This window comes from Lathyrus oleraceus, chromosome 2, assembly GCF_024323335.1.
Source record: "Lathyrus oleraceus cultivar Zhongwan6 chromosome 2, CAAS_Psat_ZW6_1.0, whole genome shotgun sequence".
Taxonomy (NCBI): domain Eukaryota; kingdom Viridiplantae; phylum Streptophyta; class Magnoliopsida; order Fabales; family Fabaceae; genus Lathyrus; species Lathyrus oleraceus.
The window spans coordinates 336,913,834-336,929,245 of record NC_066580.1 but is presented as its reverse complement, the minus strand read 5'-3'; the positions used below and the strand labels follow the sequence as shown (position 1 = coordinate 336,929,245).

General features: G+C 37.1%; 1 protein-coding gene across 1 annotated transcript; it reads right to left on the bottom strand.

The window, feature by feature from the left end:
* Nucleotides 1-12,652: 12,652 nt before the first annotated feature.
* On the bottom strand, nt 12,653-13,099 carry LOC127123112 (uncharacterized mitochondrial protein AtMg00820-like). The gene has a single exon (XM_051053369.1). The coding sequence runs from the start codon at nt 13,097-13,099 to the stop codon at nt 12,653-12,655; it is 447 nt and encodes a 148-aa protein (XP_050909326.1).
* Between the last annotated feature and the right edge of the window lie 2,313 nt (nt 13,100-15,412).

Here is a 15,412-nt window from a genome sequence, read left to right as displayed (position 1 = left end):
TGACGTAAACATCTATCAGGCAAGTATGGAACAACTGTTTCACCCCACTTCAAACAGCCCCTGTAAAGACATATCTCATCAAATACACGCCATGCTCTATGATCCTCAAATGGTCGCCAGATGACGTCGGTAGGTGTCAGCTCGTCCAAAATAGGTCGTAAATCATCGACCTTCAGGACTCCCTGTCTATACGACCATCTCATCGCTCGGGGAAGACCACAGTTTCCAGCAGGATTCCAATTCTCCCCTCTTTTTCCAACAGTTGGAAAATACTCGTGAATCCAACACTGTTACAAAATAAAAACATAATAAATAAAACAAATTAAGTTAAAATATTTTATAAAATGAATCCAACACTTAATTAACAAAATTAAATTATATACCTGTAGGAGAGTAGGATATCCACCTAGCTGTTTGCAACTGTACATGGACGCATCTCCAAGATATCGGTAGAGGGTAACTAGTGCAGCTGCTCCCCAACTATATCCTGAACATCCATCCAAGTCCCTAAACAGGAGGAGGTATCGTGCCTCTACAAGTGTAAAGGTCTTATCAGCAAATATGGTGGAACCCACCAACATCAATAGATATGCTCTAGTCGCATATGCCCAGCTGGAAGCAGCCCTATGATGTACGAATATATCATATAACCACTCCAACTTGTAATACGACCCCCTGCAGCTCCGAACATGTGACTGTGCCTGACTCTGTGACACTCCTAGGTAGTCAACAGCAAGTTCAACAGCTAGCTCTTCAGTCACATCCTGAGGACTCCAAAAGATACCCCTAATGGGCAAGTGAAGTAGACATGCGACATCATCTAAAGTAATGCTCATTTCACCAAACGGCATGTGAAATGAAGATGTCTCTAGATGCCATCTTTCCACAAATGCAGAGACAAGATTTGTGTCTATCTTGTTCAGACTCGTTCTCTGCAGTGAAGCTAAACCGGATCTAGATACCCAACTCTCCATCTGTGGTGGAAGAGCCAATGGAACCCTAGAATTCAACTTCAGTCCATGTCCGGCAACCTTCAACTCTTTCTTTGGTCCTCTTTCCTAAAAACAATTAAAACACATATTAGAAAACAAATTATAAAATATTCAACTATTATTCATTTTCAAATATAGTCCATTTACTTACCTCACCGAACCATATATGTCGAGCAACATGATGCTCGTACTTCACCAAAAGCGATGTATCGTACGACCCTCCTGGATATCCAGTCGGCTCAGCTGCAGCTGCAGATGAAGATGCACCCCGGTCTAACGTGCGGACTGGAATCCGGCCATCTGCACCTCTTCTTCGAACCACTGCAAAAATAATGTAAAAAAAAAAAAAAAAAATTATGTACCGGAACACTTCAAAGAAGAGTTCCGGTACACATCATCCAAACCGGAAGACTTGAAGAAAGTGTTCCGGTATACAAGTATACAAACCGGAAGACTTTCTAGAAGACTTCCGGTTCAGTGTCCATAAAAACAACAAACCGGAACACTTTAGAGAAGTGTTCCGGTATACACGTTTCAAACCGGAAGACTTACTCTTAAGTGTTCCGGTATACAATGCAAAAACGCCAAAAAATTTTCTTCTCCGGAAGTCTTCAACGAAAATGGTAAAAAAATTTTGAAACGGAAAATATACCCTATTTATATGAGGGTATTTTGGTCAAAAAAATTTAAATGTAGGGGTATGGGTACAATTGTAGGGGTATAGGGTAAAATTTTCGTGCGGTAATTACGTGGAAATGCTTCAGCCTTGGAAAGGCCAGTAATCACAGCTCAGTCATTCCAAAAACGAACACGTGTAAGAAGAAGTAAATGCCATTAATGCGCGCGTGCCGGACAGAGAACTAATTCGGCATAAGACTTGTGTCGCTCCACCTTCCCTTTCACATTATACACTCCTTCCGCCATACCGGAGATATCCTCCGGCGGAAGAGACGTTTCTATATCTACAAAATTGACGCTGCATCACTCGTTTCAACGTGCTGAGCATGAGTCCACCGATGAGAACCTTCCAATCCTTCTGGAATAATCAGATCGAAGCATAAATACGACGAACGCTAGGTCGGAGAGGATCGAATTAAATGCAGGTCTCCAAGAATCGAAGCCTCATATGAGAGAGCTTTGATTCTTGAAGGGAATCACTGCACTCTTACATGTGAAACAACATGAATCGAAGGAGAGTCGGAAACCTACCTCGCCAGAGAAGATGACGGAGATAGGAACGACGCCGATTTGCTCCAGGTATTCTCTTAATATTTCTCCTCTTCTTCCTCCGAATTGCGCGCTTCTCCTTGTCTCTTCTACTCCTGTTCTTAGCCTGTAGGAATGGTGTGTGAGCATGCAATTTCCAGAGATTTTGGAGAGCTTGAGACGGACGAACTGTTGTAGCAGAGAGAGAGAACGATCCTCCCTTTTAATTATGATTGGTGACGGTCTTATATAGAGGATTCAGTTGCAACTCTGTTATGCTCCGTTTATCTTGCTCTGTGTAGATTAGTTAGGATTGGATAACTCTGTTGTGCTCTGTTACAGTTTGTTAGGGGTTTGAGCTAACTGATTTTTTTTGTGATAAGTTAGAAGTTTGTGTCAGTTGTGGAGTTATGTTATTTCCGGTTATGTGATTGTGATGCTGATGGAACTTAACTTGTGATGTAGGTATGATACGCTGCTTGTTATCGGGACTTCTTCTCGACAGTAGCAGATATTTAGTAAGGTTCCTGTTAATCATCCGTCCTGAATTTCGTTGGTAATAATTAATTTATCTAATTATTGAATTTTGGTAGGTGAGTTGAAGGTCAAAGGGTATGAGCTGGTTGTTCTCTTATGATCACTCGCTTTATGATCCTTGCTAGATTGATTCAAATCGGAAGATTCAAATATCAATGGACCAGATTTTGCGCTAAATTGTTTAGAGCTTTGTTTCGGAAGGTAGGTCCCTCTTTGAAACTTAAACTTCTTCCTAACCAATTCAATCCGAAGCTAAGCTGATTTCGGGACAAGTTATTCATGTCATACTCGGATGATTCTTTCTTATTGCAGAAAGAATAATTCTTTCTTTGCTTCATGTCTATGTCAATGATGGTGAAACAGTTGCAACAGAAAACTGCAGAAAGCAGAGAATAACAGAAAAGCTTCATTGATGAAGAAGAAAGCTTAACAGAATCTGTTACAATCAATGCATTTAGCAAATAGCCTCATACTCCATATATATACACTATCTATTAATAAGGAAAATGGAAAAATAAATTATATATGTACATGTATGTTGATACGCCCCCTCAAGTAGGACTGTGTAGACTACAAAGTCCTAACTTGGACATGATGGAAGAGAAAGCTGGTGAGTGAAGAGGTTTTGTAAAGCCGTCTGCAAGTTGATCTGCTGTGGAGACAGGGAGTAAATGGATTAGTTTGGAAAGAATTTTCTCACGAACCACATGGCAATCCAATTCAATATGCTTGCTTCTTTCATGAAAGGCTGGGTTGTGTGCAAGGTAGATAGCTGACTTGCTGTCGCAATAGACTGAAGCTGGTTGAGCTAAATGAACCTGAAGATCCTGCAGGAGGTATTGCAGCCATTGCATTTCACATGTGAGGGAAGCTAGAGCCCTATACTCAGCTTCAGTGGAGGATCTTGAAACTGTATTTTGCTTCTTAGATTTCCAGCTGATAAGGGATGAACCAAGTATAACACAGAAGCCAGTAATGGATCTTCTTGTAGTGGGGCATCGAGCCCAATCGGAATCAGCAAAGGCAAATAATTTGAGATGGCTGGAAGCAGAGAATAGAATGCCTCTAGCAGGACATGATTTCAAGTACCTGAGCACTCTTGTGGCAGCCTGAAAGTGAGAGACCAAAGGCTTGGAGACGAATTGACTAAGATGTTGCACAGCGAATGAGATATCTGGCCTAGTATTAGTCAAATAGATGAGTCTACCAATGAGACGCCTATAACGTGTGGGATCCTCCAACAAGATACCATCTGTGGGAGACAACTTTAGATTGGGATCAAAGGGAATGGGAGATGGCTTAGCTCCAAGGAAGCCTGTATCCTCTAGAAGTTCTAGAGTATATTTTCTTTGATTCATGAATATCCCTTTTGTTGATCTTGCTATCTCAAAACCCAGGAAAAATCGAAGAGAACCAAGATCTTTGATTCGAAATTTTTGATCTAGAAGCTGCTTGACATTCTGAATTTCAAGCATAGAATTTCCTGCAACCACTAAGTCATCTACATAAACAAGTATAGTAGTGAAGAATTCTTTATGGGATTTGACATATAATGAGTGATCAGCTTGGGATTGTGCATAGCCCAATGAAATTAAGAAAGATGATAATTTTGAATACCATTGCCTACTAGCTTGCTTAAGGCCATATAAAGATTTTTGTAATTTGCAAACCTGAGAAGGTTTAGAAACAGAGATGCCAGGGGGAAGAGTCATATAGACCTCTTCATGCAAATCAGCATGGAGGAAGGCATTGTTGACATCAAGTTGTTCAACATACCAACCTTGTATGACAGCAATGGTTAGAAGCACCCTCACAGTAGTTATTTTGGCCACAGGAGAAAAAGTATCAAAATAATCAATGCCTTCCATTTGTGTGTATCCCTTGGCTACAAGTCTAGCCTTGTATCTTTCAATGGAACCATCCGCCTTGTATTTTATCTTATAAACCCACCTGCAGCCAATAGGAATTTTTCCAGGTGGAAGATCAACAACACTCCAAGTCTGGTTTTCTTCCAGAGCAGATATTTCAGCATTCATAGCAAGTTTCCAACAATCTAGTTTGATGGCTTGGTTAAATGTTTTTGGTTCAGTATTGGAAGAGATAGCACAACAAAAATGTTTATAAGAAGGAGAACAATGATCATAAGTCAAGACAGATGACAAAGGATAAAGCACATTAGAATGATGATGGGAAGTGGTGGAGTAGCAGTGATAGTCCTGCAAATATTGAGGTGGATTAGAAGTTCTAGATGAATGCCTAGTGGGCAAAGCAGTGTTATCTGCTGCTGAAGGTACAATAGGTACAGAGGAGTCTAAAGTATGATTAAGGATAGGAGAAGGATTATTGGTATTAAAAGGAGGGTTGTCATTAAGATAAGGAATGGGAATAACCATGTCAGGTGTAGTACCTGAAGCAGTGACAGGACTGGGACCAGGACTGGGTGAATTGATAGGCTGTGGGGTGGTGTCAACATTACTGTCCTGAGGTGACACATATATGGTAGGGGAGTGGTCCATTGTGGGACTTAGATGTTCAGTAGGATTAGGAGGAGGGTTTTCATTGGGAATATCATCAAGAATGGAAAAAGTCTGATTGGTATTATCTAGAGGAGGTTGAACATCCTTAAAGGGAAACACAGTTTCATAAAAAATGACATTCCTAGATATGAAAATGTCATGGGTTTGAAGGTCATACAATATATACCCTTTGGTACCATCTTTATGACCAATGAAAATGGCTTTCCTAGCTCTAGGGTCGAATTTGGTTCTGTGGGCTTGGAGAGAGGTGGCATAGGAAAGGCATCCAAACACTTTTAAATGGATCATGGAGGGGGGCTGCTTGAATAAGAGTTCATGAGGGCACTTAGAGTTAAGGAGAGGGGTAGGGAGCCTATTTATGATATGAACTGCATGTTGAATGCAAAAGTTCCACATAGACAAAGGGATGTTGGAATGAAAACGGAGGGACCTAGCAACATTTAGTATGTGTTGGTGTTTTCTCTCCACCACACCATTTTGTTGAGGTGTCTCAACGCAAGTTCTGTGGTGGAGAATTCCTTTGGCCAGAAGGAAATCAGACAAGGTTAAAAATTCTGTGCCATTATCTGTCCGTAAGCATTTTAAGGTGGTTTGAAATTGATTCTCTATGTATGCTACAAAATTTATGAGGCTAGGTCTGGTTTGATCTTTGGTTTTAAGAAAGATGACCCATGTATGTCTAGTATAGTCATCAACAAGAGTCAAAAAATACTTGTGGCCTAAAATAGAAATAGTAGAGAAGGGACCCCATAAATCAGCATGTAAAACAGTGAAAGGAGCATTAGATTGAGACACACTATTAGGAAAAGGAAGTTTCTTTTGCTTAGCAAATTGACAAGAATCGCAAGGAGCATTGTTATTATTACAAGTAATGAAAGGAAAAACTTTTGAAATGGTATGTAAACCTATATTAGAGATGTGTCCTAGTCTCATGTGCCACAAATTACATGATGTGTGAGCAGCAGAATTATTAACAAAAGAATGACCAGTTGTGGAGTCCAGAACATAGAGTCCCCTGTGCAGCCTAGCTATACCAATCATTTCCTTGGAATGATTCTGCACAATATGGCAAGCATTGGAGTTAAATTGGACAGAACAATCACTACTATCAACAAGTTTGGCAACAGAGATAAGGTTAACATGAAAACTAGGAGCATAGAGTACATTGTTCAAAACAAGAGAAGGGGAAACAACAACTGTACCACAAATAGAGGCAACCGTCTGTGATCCATCGGGTAAACTAACAGGAATAGGGATGATAGACTTATGATCAATGAAAGAAGATAAACTAAAAGTAAAATGGTCTGTAGCCCCAGTATCAAGGATCCAAAGGTTAGGATTCTTACCATTCACTTGGGAGGAGTGAGAATTCAGGACAAAAGGAGAAGTGGAGACTGAATTAACAGTGGGATTGGGTTTAGATTGTTGGAGAAGTGCCAAGATGCTGTCATATTGTTCCTTAGTAAAACCAAAGGAGGAGGATGATGAACTTTGAGAAGCTGATTCTGTGGTGTTGTTGACACTAGCAGCAGTCGGGGCAGAAGATGAGGAATGACCTTGAGCTTTACCCTTTACTTTGTTAAAACCAGGTGGGTATCCATGCTTGAGAAAGCATGTCTCAACAGTGTGATTAACCCTGCCACAATGTGTACAAACCCTATTTGTGCCTCTTGGAGCATTGGAACTTGGGAACTTCCCTCGATAACCATATGAACCTTGCTTAGCAGTGTAATTTGCCTCATGTGTCTGAGTCTGGAGAGCAGAAGTTTCTTCCGTGGCTCCAGTAGATGGAACAGTATTGGAAGCAGAACTGTCCATCTCTCTTTCTTGCTGAATAACAAGGGAGAAAGCCTTGTCAATGTCAGGGAGAGGATTCATCATCATAATTTGAGATTTTGAGTGTGCAAACTTTTCTGTCAAACCCTTTAGGAAGCGTATCACATAATCTTGCTCTCTATACTTCTTAACAGATGTAATAGCACCACAAGAACATTGGATAGCACATGTACAAGTAGGAATAGGTCTGTAATTCTCTAATTCATCCCACATAACCTTTAATTGAGTGAAATAGTTTGATACATCAAGAGTACCTTGTTTGAATCTGTAGAGGTCTTCTTGGATGTCAGAAATGCGGAAAACGTCACCCTGAGAAAACCTAATTTGCATATTCTTCCATACAGCAGAAGCATTCTCAATCCACAACACGGATTTCGCAATGGATTCTGAAATTGATCGTTGGATCCAAGCAAGAACCATAGTGTTGCAACGGATCCACGGAGCATACAAAGGATCTGACACCGGCGGTTTATTTAGGGTTCCGTCGATGAACTTCTCCTTGTTCTTGGAAATAAGAGCTATTTGCATTGAACGAGCCCATGTGTGATAGTTCTTATCAGTGAGTAATGGCGTAACAAGAACAAGCGCAGGATTTTCGTTAGGATGAAGATAGTAAGGGTTCGCAGAGTTGGTTGCGTAATCACCATAGCTCTGGTTTGCCATTCAGAAAGAAAAGAAGAAGAAAACGAAACAAATGAGGAAGACGAAGGTGCGAGAACGGAAAAAGAATCGCGTGAGAAAGAAAGGAATGGCTACCAGAGCTTATTGCTCTGATACCATGTCAATGATGGTGAAACAGTTGCAACAGAAAACTGCAGAAAGCAGAGAATAACAGAAAAGCTTCATTGATGAAGAAGAAAGCTTAACAGAATCTGTTACAATCAATGCATTTAGCAAATAGCCTCATACTCTATATATATACACTATCTATTAATAAGGAAAATGGAAAAATAAATTATATATGTACATGTATGTTGATAGTCTAACATTTCTTTTTCAATCCAAGTATCTTTATTAGGTTTGAACCTAGACATCTTATTTGAGCAACCAGGTTTCTCCTATCGATCCGAAGAAAAATCAACATCTAGATCAGTATCGAAATTGTCCTGCCTTGAAGAAGAAGCAAGACTAGCCACAGAAGGGAGAATATTTTCGGTGTAAGCCTCCTCGGGAAGGGAAATATAAGATGAGCTACTCAAGCTTGATTCTGAAAAGATTTCGTCAGACGAAGCTATTGATAGATAATATGGAAAATAGTCTTGGATCTTCGACTGCAGAAACTTTCACGGACGAAGCAAAACAATGTCTCTTGATATGGTTCAATATCTGAGTCCTGCAACTGATTCTTCTTTATCTTGGCTTCACTTCTTCTTGAACTCATTTTCATCTCATAGGTAAGTGAAACACATTTATCTTTACCTTCTAACGTTGGAAATCGGTTATCGAAACCATAATTAAAACCTCTATCTTTTTTCCTTTATCTATCTGAGGTCTTATGTCGAAATCAAACCATATCTTAGCAGATAGCTTCTTCAAAAGCTCATATATATTCAGATTTTTCTTTCCATAGTCTCTTCTTTGATCTGCCAATTTTGAAAAAGGAGTGTGTTATGTTTATTGTTTAGTTGGAAAATGACAGAAACTGGTTTGGAAGATCCCGAGGAAGATCAGAAAGGTGAAATTAAGGAATGAAGAAAGTTAAGGTTGGAAGCAAAGTAAAGAGGAAGTGGAAATCAATGATGGCCGCACTGTTAGAGGTAGTGAATGATTCTTTGTACGTTATTGTTGATAATGATGAAGTCTACTTTGTTATTGGTATTGTATAAAAAATAGGTGTAATTGTGTTACATATTTTGAATAATTGGAATTGGAATTTTGTTGTGCATTTTTGTAAAAAAAATTTGGTTTGAAATATTCGGTTTGAATCAAATGGTCATGGATGAGACATGAGACAAAAGGCTATAATGGAAATTGGTTACAGAATAGTTTTGTATTGAAAATAATTAGTATTGTAAATGGTCATTGAATAGTTTACAATTGTGTAATGAGCGAAGGTGGTTTGAAAAGTTTAAACTGAACATGGCATATGGTTTGAAAGTGGCTTTGGTTTCACAATGGATCACGGTGGATCAAAGAAAAATAGAGATTAGAAAAAAGTGTCGATTGATTTACCAAAAAGTCAACCGTTGATCAAAAGTCACCTTAAGTAAAAATGTGTATTTTTTCATGGACAATTGTATATATACCATAATGCCTTTGAAATACTCCATGCTAAGGATCAATCCAGATGCATACCAACCAAGCAGCATATCATGGCCCTGCAAAGCTTTGAATGAACCCCAATCGATGTATCGGGACCACGAATCTTCTAAGCCCAGGAACCATCCGTAATGGGTCAGATGAATTAGATGAAACCTCAATTTTGATTGTACAACCCATTATTGATGACGTCATAGCCAGAAACCAGGGTTTCCACTCCCTCAATATCCTTGATTAGGGTTTTAAGCCATTCACAAAGCTCCACCAATAACTCCTTTGATCATGGACCCACAACTAGGATTTAGAAACCCAATCTGTGCATAAAAACCAATCAACAAGATCTCTCAAGACCAAGAATTAGGGTTTGCAGCCCACATGATGAGCAAATACCAAAATCCTCCAGATGAATCCTTGATTTTATCAACCATAAACCTTAAATGTATGATGCTTGTTAGTCAATATTAGTCATGAATGAATGATGAGAATGAATGAGGTTAAAATTGCGGGTTAAGTAAAAAAGTAAAAATGGGGGGCAAGTTTTGGGGTACTACAAAGGGTAATTCAATATTTTAGTATTTCGCCTATGTGACATTATTATTTATGTATATATAGTACTGTAGCTATCAATAGTTGTATCCACTGAGTACTGTATGTGTGTGCAACCATTTTGCTGTAACCATTTTAGTAGATTAGTGGAAGGTTGTTATTCTCTCTTCTTCCGTCTTCATCTTCTTCACTTTGTGCACCAACAACGAAGATGACAATCCAAAATATATGACAAATTAATTGTGTGACTGTGAAGATCAAACAAAAAGAGTCAATGAATTCATTTATAAAATCACCTTAACGTTTGATTAACTTCTACGATTAATTAAACAAAAGTATTATTAATGAAGATTGGAAATTTATCTGATTAAAGCAACTTACTTAATGTTTATTTAATTTCAAAATTAGTTTTTACAAAATCAATAACAATAACATCACATGTAATCATGTACTCCCTCTATCCCACAATGAGTGATCTATTTGGAATAAAATAGTGTCTTAAAATGAATGATTCATTTCAATTTTTAATGCATATTTTCCAATTTTACCCTTTAACTAATATTACTTTCATCATTTCCAGTACATGATAAGTGTACTTTAATAAATATATCATTCTCCCTCTCTCTCTTTTTCTCTCTCTCTCTCTTTAATTTTTTTTAAAATCTGTGTGAAATGGTTAACTGAATCACTCATTGTGGGACATATGAAATATCATTTATTTTGACTTGACGTTGATTGATCAAATTTAAATTTCATTTGAGATATTTATTAGATCCTTTAATAAAACAATAATAATTAAATTTCACATTTTTTGAAATTTTTATTTTATATAGTTTTTTTTTCAAAAATATGATATAAAATAAAAGATATTTTTTCCAAAATTTATTGTATTTCACATTGAATTTCAAAAAAACTATATAAAATCATAAATTTTGAAAAATAAATATGATTTTATATCATATTTTAAAAAAATCCAGACACCTTTAGAATATAAACTGAATTTATCAAAAATTCATTATTGTTAACTTTTGTGTATTTTTAAATAATTGTAAGAAAACTCACATTTTTAGACTTTGAAAAGAAAAATTACATTTTTTCTCTCTACAAATTTTTTTCTCTGCCTTCTCTCTTACGGTCATACTACTCTACTTCCAAAATCCAAATTGTCGGTAATTTGATGTAGCCTCTAGCTGGTAGTGCAATGCCTCTCAGGTCACTCCATCCTTTACCCCTTTGGAGATAGAGAGTCGTTGGTCCTTTTGTAAACCCCTTTATGTTCAAGCGTTCTCATGGTGTTTCGTCTCGTCGACTGTTGGGTTCCGGTAATGATTGACCGAAACAGTTCTTAAATGTTGCTTGTTGCAGGCAAATCAGCAACCAGTTCGATTCATCATTGTTGGTCATCCTTTCGGTGTATGAAAAATGCCAAGTCAAATTCTAGGCACATATATTACATTATGATGGAATGAATGAATAATCCATTGGGCTTTGATATTTCTGAATAGAATGAATGAATTAGTCTGATTACAAAAGAAGGGTACAATTGCTTTATTTAAGCAATTGGGCCAAAAGTAAACTATCAAACTAAGCACAAATAAATGTAACAATCTAAAGCTTAAGTAAATAACTACCTAACTAAAAACAAGGAAAGGATAGTCATTATTCTAATACCCCCGTAAGGTTGTGGGTAGATGGGGTGAACACCATGCTTAAAGAGAATAAAGGTGAACGAATTTAGGTATGAGGGCTTCGTATAAACATCAACAACTTATTGACAAGATTACATAAGCAATAGAGGTAATAAGTCGAGCTGGATCTTTTCCCTAACAAGATGGCAATCCAAGTCTATATGTTTGGTGCTCTCATGAAAAGAGGAATTGTTGGTGATCTGACGAGCAAAGTCTTTATCACAATAGAGGAGAGAAGGTTCAACGGAAGGAACATCTAACTCCCTAAGAATGTTGGTTAGTTATTGGATTTCACAAACTGTTTATGCCATGGTGCGATATTCTGCCTCTATAGAGATACGAGAAACTATTGGATGTTTCTTTGATTTCCATGAAATAAAAGAATTAGTTAAGTATATGCAGTAGTGTTGATAGATTTGCGAGTGTCAGGGCATATATCCCAGTCAGAATTCGAGAATGCCTTATGCTGCATAGGAGAATTGGAGGGAAAGAATAGGCATTTAGTTAGGGAGTTCTTGAGATAGCACAATACTCGAATGACTGTATTGTGATAAACATGTGTAGGATAACTCATATGTCTGGTCGAGTTACTAACCAACAACTGCAATGCCTGGCCGAGTATTGAGCATTTATATAAGTTGGCCTATAAGTCTCTTGTAGGCATTGGGATCTTCTAAAGGAGTTCCTTCATTGGTTCTCAACCTTGTGTCTCTGGATATAGGAGTGGATGCAAGCTGCATCCGAGTAGGCTGACATTTGAAATGATGTCCAAGGTGTACTTTCTCTGACATATGTTTATCCCTGAGCTTCTCCTTGCTACTTCTAAACCTAGGAATTATTTTAAAGTTCCAAGGTCTTTGATATTAAAATGGTGTTGCAATGTTGTTTTGACTTGGTTGATAATATCTAAGTTATTGCTTGCAATAACAAGATCATAAACACGAATGATTAAAGTTGTAAATGTATTATGAGATTGATGAATAAATAAAAAATGATCTGCAAAACATTGTTTGAAGTTATTAGATAGAAACACTACATATAATTTTGCAAACTATTGTCTACTTGGTTGTTTTAACCCATAAAGATATTTTAAAAGCTTACAAACTTGATTTGGATAAGAATGTGTAATGGATTTTGGTAAGGACATGTAAAACTCCTCATTCAGATCACCATGAAGAAATGCATTATGAACATCAAATTGATGAAGATAAATATTTAATGATGAAGCTAAAGAAAGAAGAAGTATTACAGTGTTGAGCTTTGCAACAGGAGAAAAGGTGTCTAAGAAGTAACTGCCTTCAACTTCGGTGAATCCCTTGGAAACTAACATTGATTTTTGTCTTTCTATGGTGCCATCAGCATGCAATGTTGTCCTGTAGACCCATTTGTAGTCAATTACCTTTTTACTTGGTGGGAGGATTATGAAAGTCCAAGTTTTGTTGGTTGCGAGGGCTTGGATCTCATTTTTCATAGCCTTAACCCAATGAGGATGTATCATGGCTTTCCTAAAGGTAGTAGGATCATAATAAGTAAAAATGGAAAATATAAATGAATGAAAGGCATGAGATATATTATGATAGGAAATGAACTAAGAAATGTCATATAGGATATGATAATGACATGCATCACAAACAAAGTTATTAAGATAAGCAATGGGACTTTGTTTCTGGTTGATTTTCTAAGAGTGGAGGGGTTGGTAGGTTGGTTGGAATTTTTGATGTGAGGGGCAGGTGTCGTGCCACGAAAAATACAGAGTCTCCACCTAACTTTAGTTATTCCAAAGGAAAGGGAAAGCATAGATAAAACCCATAAAATATAGTTGTCGCAACCAAGAGTGGATTCAGGAGTCGATTATGCAAGGGGGAGGTATCATCTTCCCTCACATTCGTTGTACTCAACAGTGTAGCGGTAAATTCATGACCATTAAGCCATGGATAAACTTATCGTCAATAAAACTAGAGTCGCCACCGCGCTTTTATTGTTTCCAAAGGAAAAGGGAAAAGTACGAACAAAACCCAAAGATAAGAAGTTTTCAAATCAAAACTAATAAAATGCCAGAGATTACAGGTAAGGGGGTTGGTTACACAGAGGGAAGGTGTTAGCACCCAAAGTGTCCTAGGTACTCCTAGGGAGCCCTTTTTTTATGTGTGTATGTGTTTTGGTATAAAATGATGTTTGCAACAAATAGAGTGTGGGGATGAGAAAAGAATTCATTAATTATATTTTTGTGTTTGACAAGACCTTCGGACTTGTGCCTATGTACCAACATAAAAACGAGCGATCAAAACCTCGTAGTTCGTGGTATCAATTTCAAAGTGAGTGAATTGCTTTTAATCAAAATTTAAATTTAAAAGAGGCACAAAGGCCAAAAAGAGTTTGAATGAGTTTAGTTCTTTTTGTCTTTTGAAATTTTAAGTCAATATGATTAAGTTCATTTACAAGTTTGATTTAAGAAAAGAGTTTAAAAAATGCAAAGGCATATGGTCAAAGTTTCTAATTTGCAATAAAGTCTAAGTTTTAGAAATCATAAGCAAAGAAGATTTTGAAAAGGGGGGGGGGTTTGAAATTTAAGAGAATGGGAGGAGATGAAGAGACTAATCCTAAGCAAAAATTTAAAAGTTAAGAGTTGAAAAGATTTGACCAATGGGATGCAATCCAATAGACAAGAATGTCATATAGAAACCCACTTTTCCTTTGGACTTTAGAATCAAGAAATATCCATAAACAAGTAGCAAGATGAAGAGCAAGGCATCAAATAAAGATAGCCATATCCAAGCAAGCAACTTCACAGTCTTCTTTTTAATCTTCCCATGTATCAGATGAAATACTCCTTTATTGGCTCAGAATAAGGTATTAGACACATATTCAAAATAACATTTCCATCAAGACAATGTAGTAGATGAATTCATGTGGATCCCAATACTTGCATCAGATGGAAGCTCAGATCACAATAACTTGGTCTCAGAAAAGTTGGCATTGGCCAAGTCCTTTTGCATATGGAAGGTTGCCTAATTCTAAGTCCAAAGCTCAGATCAAATCCAACAGTGCACACAAATATTTTTTAGGGTTTTTGTTGTTTATTAAGTATTTTAAGGTCCTAAGACCACAAATACAAACAAGGTACACAAACAAATATATACAATCACAATATATGGATCAAGTGAGCAAAGTGAAAATGGCCTAAACATAAACAAGTTAAATGATATGTAAATGGCAAATGAAAAGGTAAATGACTTGAATTTAAATGACATAAGGTAAATGACTTGAAATTAAAAGCAATAATAATATAAGTTAGTCAAATGTTAGTTGATTAGATGTTAGTGGTGTTTTGCTTTTCAATTGATTAAGTCATTCTTTGGAGAACACTCAACCCTCTATTCACAAGCATGGATCCTTGAACCAAGACATCTTCTAAAGGAAGGGAAAAAGGCCAAGTTTCCATACAATACCATCAAAGGGGGGAGACTTACAATCTCACTTACTAGAATGCTATGCTTTTGGGTCAAAATTTAGCTCTATGTTAAGCAATCGTAATTGGACTTATGTAGAAGTCACAACTATCTGAGGCCAGTCAATAAAATTTTTGGTTTTAATTTATGTTAGAGATATGGTATAATGAACCATACTCCTAAAACATACCACACTAAAAAAAAGAAAATGATCAAAGGATGGACCTAATCTCATCCGTACTTGTATTGGTTCATCTAACACAAAGTTATTGATGAACCAATTAACCTTAGGATATTGAGATTTCATTGGTCATTGAAAGGGATGTGATAGAATAGGATTGAAGATGAAGAGGGAGGGGAGA